This window comes from Nicotiana sylvestris, chromosome 3 (genome assembly GCF_000393655.2).
Source record: "Nicotiana sylvestris chromosome 3, ASM39365v2, whole genome shotgun sequence".
NCBI lineage: Eukaryota > Viridiplantae > Streptophyta > Magnoliopsida > Solanales > Solanaceae > Nicotiana > Nicotiana sylvestris.
The window spans coordinates 221,770,542-221,775,676 of record NC_091059.1 but is presented as its reverse complement, the minus strand read 5'-3'; the positions used below and the strand labels follow the sequence as shown (position 1 = coordinate 221,775,676).

General features: G+C 37.9%; 1 protein-coding gene across 1 annotated transcript; it reads right to left on the bottom strand.

Moving 5' to 3' along the window:
• Window positions 1–293: 293 nt before the first annotated feature.
• Window positions 294–2,561, bottom strand: LOC104225352 (polygalacturonase 1 beta-like protein 3). The gene is made up of 2 exons (XM_009777124.2): window positions 2,464–2,561; window positions 294–2,288 (listed from the first exon to the last, which is right to left on the bottom strand). The coding sequence occupies exons 1-2, from the start codon at window positions 2,539–2,541 to the stop codon at window positions 450–452; spliced, it is 1,917 nt and encodes a 638-aa protein (XP_009775426.1). The 5' UTR covers window positions 2,542–2,561; the 3' UTR covers window positions 294–449.
• Window positions 2,562–5,135: the final 2,574 nt, after the last annotated feature.

Sequence of the window (5,135 nt, the reverse complement as noted above, 5' to 3'; positions counted from 1 at the left end):
GAGGTCGAGCCTTGATCTACCATCCGATTTCGGTCAGCCATACAAAATTAGGTAAGCCCAATTTTGACCGTATACACATCTCTATGTTAATTTATATTTCACTAACCGAAACAGAAAGGGTAAATGCCAAACAAAACCAAAAAAAAAGTAATATAATAGATGACTTCTTATTTTGTAAAACGTTAAATATGAGTAGATTCGATTATCAAAATGACTAATATTTGAGTCGAAGATAGTACTTGTAAAAATAAAAAAATCAACTATCACTTTTTATAAGGTAAAAGAAACGCACATTTAGGAGAAAACACTATCATTAAATGCCTTCAATACGAAACCTCGTCATAAATAGTGGGGCTACAAAATATGCTTTATGGCTGTGGAAAACATACAAGCGAAAATTAAAATAAATACTGGAGTAGTAAAGAGCCACTTTGCAATCAATTAGCTAATTAATCCGCCGTGGCCCAAGTCATATCATTCTCAAATATCCAATGGCAGACTTCAATACGACCAGGCCCTGACCCTAATGCCACGAAAGCTCCGTGACCTGGACTCCATGCTGACGTGTCTATATGACAAATGGCAACTCCATGATTTATCTTAGCCTTTGTCTCCACGTTAAGAATGTCTGCTTCGTAGACCCTAACTTTTGGAACAGAGTGGCAGTAATACAGTAGGTAAGGGTACAGGCTCTGATGGCATGACACTGATTGTGTCACTCTTCCACCGTTGATTCCCTTGACTTTTCCGATCATGACTTTCTCTTTTGACCCGACGACATTATCGGTAGTCCGCACCACCACATTGTGGCCTAAAACTGATACGGCAAAGTCGATCATGTCCTCGACGGAGCCAACGCATCGCTTGGTCTCGCCTTGGCTCGGAGCACGCTCGCACTCTGCAAGCGCGTTGAGAATCACGCGCTCCATGGTGGAGTTCTCCTGCGCGTGGAAAATTGTCTTAAGGTCGGATAATTCCTTGGTAGAGAACGGTAATTTAGATGAAATTGTTCGGGGCAAAAATGACCTTCCGGGCATTTTGTCACGAATGTCGGGCATTTTCATAACTGTCCCTTCTTTCAACATGGATTCTCGAAAGAATTTGCCCTCTTCTACCCATTTATTTACCGATTTGCCACTGGCCTTCAAAGAACCAACCGTGGGAGCGCTTTTCTTGGTGTATCCCGCAAAATTGACACCCTTTGGAGAATACTCTTTGAACGAATTGTTGAAACCATAAATTTTGAACCCAACAGAAGGATCTTTAGCTCCTTTACCATATTCTTTGAAAGTGTCTTTTCCTTCATTAAATGATTTTCCATAATTTACAAAATTTGCCTTCCCAGAACTAGAACCCTTTGCGTAAGACGTAAACGTGTCAGTACCTGCATTGGCCGAATCCCTATAACTTGTGAAAGTGTCAACTCCAGTGTTTCCACCAGCCCCATAGTTCTTGAAATTATTGTTAGGGTTGTTGGAATTTGTAGAGTAAGCTTTGAACGAATCATTTGCGGCATTACCCGATTCCCCATATCCATTAAACGACGATCCAATAACATTGGACGTGTCACCATAGGTAGTAAACTCAGCAGGCACACCATTTCCATTTTTGGCGTAGCTAATAAATGCTTCCTTTCCAGAATTAGTATCACCTACATAGCTCGTAAATGAAAGTTTATGGTTGTTGCCATCTGAATCGTAAGAAGCGAACCGAAGATCTGGGACATTGACACGTGGCATGTAGTTCTGGAAAGTTCCTCCGCCGCCAGTAGCTCCGGCAGCGTAGGAGGTGAAATTGCCGGATGCTACATTGCCGTCCGACGCGTAACTATTGAAGTCCTCGCGGTGGCCGGTGGAGCTCCGGCTGTATTTAGTGAAATCGCCGCTGGCGAAGTTTACGCCATCTGAATAGTTCTTGAAATTGTCTCCTCCACCTAACCTAGAGGATCCATAGTCGGCGAATTTTTTGTTATTGTAGACAGCAAAATTTGCATCTTTACCAGGGCTTGGGGCAAGGTATGGTTTTGAGTCAAAAAAACAGAATAACTTGGCGGAGGAGCAAAAAGAGGAAATGTGACCGGAGAGAGATTTTTGGGTGGCGAGACTGGTGAAAAAGGCGGCGTCGACGGCGGATAGCGGTGAGGCTTTGGAGAAAAGAAAAGAGGGTATAGGGAGTTTGTTGGAGATTTGTTTGTTCCAATATCGAACAAGTGAAGCTTTTACTGTAAATGGATTTTCTTTGGGTAATAATGAATCTTTTCTTTGTTCATTTGTTTGAGCCAATGACACCTACAACAACAAAAAATGAATAAGGACTGTAAGAGACAAACTAGTAGGTTAAATTGTAAAAGATTTAGGGATAAATTAGAAGGTGTATATAGAAGATATATGTGCTACTATACATTAATTTCAAATGAGAATATAAAAAACACAATATATGTACAAGCTAGTTAGTTACACTTACAGTGGAGGAAGAAGAAGACAAGAAGAAGAAGAAGAAGAAGAAGAGAAAAGAAATCTTGAGCTTGACACTTCTGTCCATTTCACCTTTGGCCTCTTCTATGTTTTGAGTCGTAAGGTTGTGGAGATAATGACATAAATAGAAGATCCAATGGACAATTAATTTCCCGTACTTTCCTATTTTACTGAGGTTATTTTTACCGCTGTTATTTTTTTAATTTAATTCTTTTACTTTCGGTGTAGAATATTAATTTGAGTAACTTATTTAGCAAAGAGACAAAGATTCTCATTGTCCAATTCATATATTCTTTTAACGAAAGAAAAGAAAGCAGTTCTGACTCGGATCTGAATAGCGGAAGTTAGTAAATTAAACCACAAATGAGACTGAACAACAACAACAACCCAGTATAATCCCACTTAGTGGGGTCTGGGGAGGGTAGTGTGTACGCAGACCTTACCCCTACCCTAGGGTAAAGAGACTGTTTCCAAATAGATCCCCGGCATCCTTCCCTCCAAGAACTTCCCACCTTGCTCTTGGGGAGACTCGAACTCACAACCTCTCGGTTGTAAGTGGGGTTGCTTACAAATGAGACTGAGAGAATGGCATTTTTTGCAAATAAAAGCAGATCCTTTTTTGTTCAGATATAATCCCAGCCAAATAGATATAGGCCTCGCCTCATGCCCTCATGTAAGGTATGCATTAGTTTTCATCTCTTTTTTCTTTCTGTTTTGTTTTACTGCGAACTATTTTCATCTCTTATCTTGTTGACTATTCAATTTAAAAGCGAAAGACAATTATTGGTGGTGTAGTTCGTAAGTTAGCCTAGATAGAAAAGATGCCGTTTTAAAATTCTATTTTTTATTTTTTGAAATGCTTTTTTTGTGAAAAATGAAGACAATGAGTTTTGGAATAAGGGTTATATTATTATAGGTTTATATTCGAAATGCTTTTTGTGTTTATGCACATAATTTAAACCACAAGAAATAAGTCTAATTGAACTGCAGAATTCATCCTAAATCCACCATCACTCTCCTCCATGCAGGAAAGAAAAGAAATGGGTATAGCCACCGAGACATATTCAGTGTACGAGTTCAACTGAACCCATAGATTTCGTTCGTACTTTGTATTTTTGTCCAAACAATATTAAATATATAATAAATTTTAAACTCATTAAAAGTAAATGAGATGTGATAGCGCGAATCTAAAATCATAAAGTTTTAATTATGGATCTATCTCTATATAACCATAGTACCCAAATGCTGAGAATATCATCTTGGAAAGAAGAAATAGGACTCTTTTGATAAAGCATTGTACTCCAACATCTGCTCTACCCAATACTATTCGATCTGAACTGACAACTGTGAACCTTAGAGAGGTTAATTGAAGGGTTGCCCACAGCATGCTTTCGATATATGCATTGAACATTTATCTAAGGCTAACTAAAATTAGCAACTGGGCAAGTTGGAGGATTGCTGGACCACGTTATCAAAGCATTAGTGTCATGCGCAGAAAACAAGACAAAGAGCAGGCATATAACAGTGCACTACTACTGACTACTGAGTAAGATTCCGATAGGACACGAACATCTAAGCTTTAAACAAAGAGATGCTGTACTGTAATTCAACATAGTATAAAATTGAATTTAGTAATTGAAATTAAAATATATTACTCCCTCCATAAACCTTCTTACTGTTTGGTCCGTTTCCAAAAAGAATGACCTCTTTTTAAATTTGGAAATAATTTAACTTAAACTTCTAATTCTACCCTTAATGAGAAACTTTTATAACTACAAATACTCTGACATGTTTACCACCACAAGTTTTAAAAGAATTATAGTCATACAAATATTCTGACTTGTTTAGAACCATAAATTTCAAAAGTCTTTATTTTTTTTCTTTAAACTCTGTGTCCAGTCAAATAAGTTCTATTGAGACAACCAGAGATTAGGCACATGGGAATTGTGTAATAGTTAGCTGTATAGTTTTAATTATAGTTAGGAAAGTTGTAAAGTTGGTAATGTGGGTTAGTTAGATGGTTAGTAGTGTGTTAGTTTTAAGTATAATAGGATACACTGTACAGATTTTACAATACAGTTAATGAGAATATCTAATCTAATTCACCTTCTGTCTCGTTTTTTTCTCTACTGTCATTCCTCCATTACTGATGCTTAAGCCTTGCTTACATGGCGGTCTAGCACAGATTTGATCATGGTATCAGAGCAATAAGGCCATTAATATGGACCTAAGCTCATCGATATTATCTTAGATTTCACGATCTGCTTCTAGTTCAGTAGTTTCATCTTCTCTTCTGCGAGTTTAGGGCACGAATTGAAGAAATCCAAAAATGGCGATCGTAGATGATACATTGCGAGAGAATTTAAGTCATAATCATCCTCTATTTCTACATTCAGCAGATAACCCAGGAGTTGTTCTATTCTCGCTATAATTGACAGTATCGGACAACTATTTTGTGTGGAGCAAAGCAATGGGCATTGCGATATTAGGTCGCAGCAAAATAGGATTCATTGAAGGTACCTGTAAGAAGGAAGATTATGGTACAAATTTGACAGATTTGTGGGAGAGGTGCAATGCAACAGTTCTCTCATGGATAATAAACTGTGTATCGAGTGATTTGCTTAATGGAATTGTGTATTCCTCAAATGCATGTGTTGTTTG

Bases quoted from the DNA above. Each gene is read 5' to 3' on its own strand.
- LOC104225352 (XM_009777124.2), bottom strand. From the start codon at position 2,541: ATGGACAGAAGTGTCAAGCTCAAGATTTCTTTTCTCTTCTTCTTCTTC. The intron at 2,289-2,463 runs GTAAGTGTAACT...TTGTTGTTGTAG, and splicing joins TGTCTTCTTCTTCCTCCACT to GTGTCATTGGCTCAAACAAA.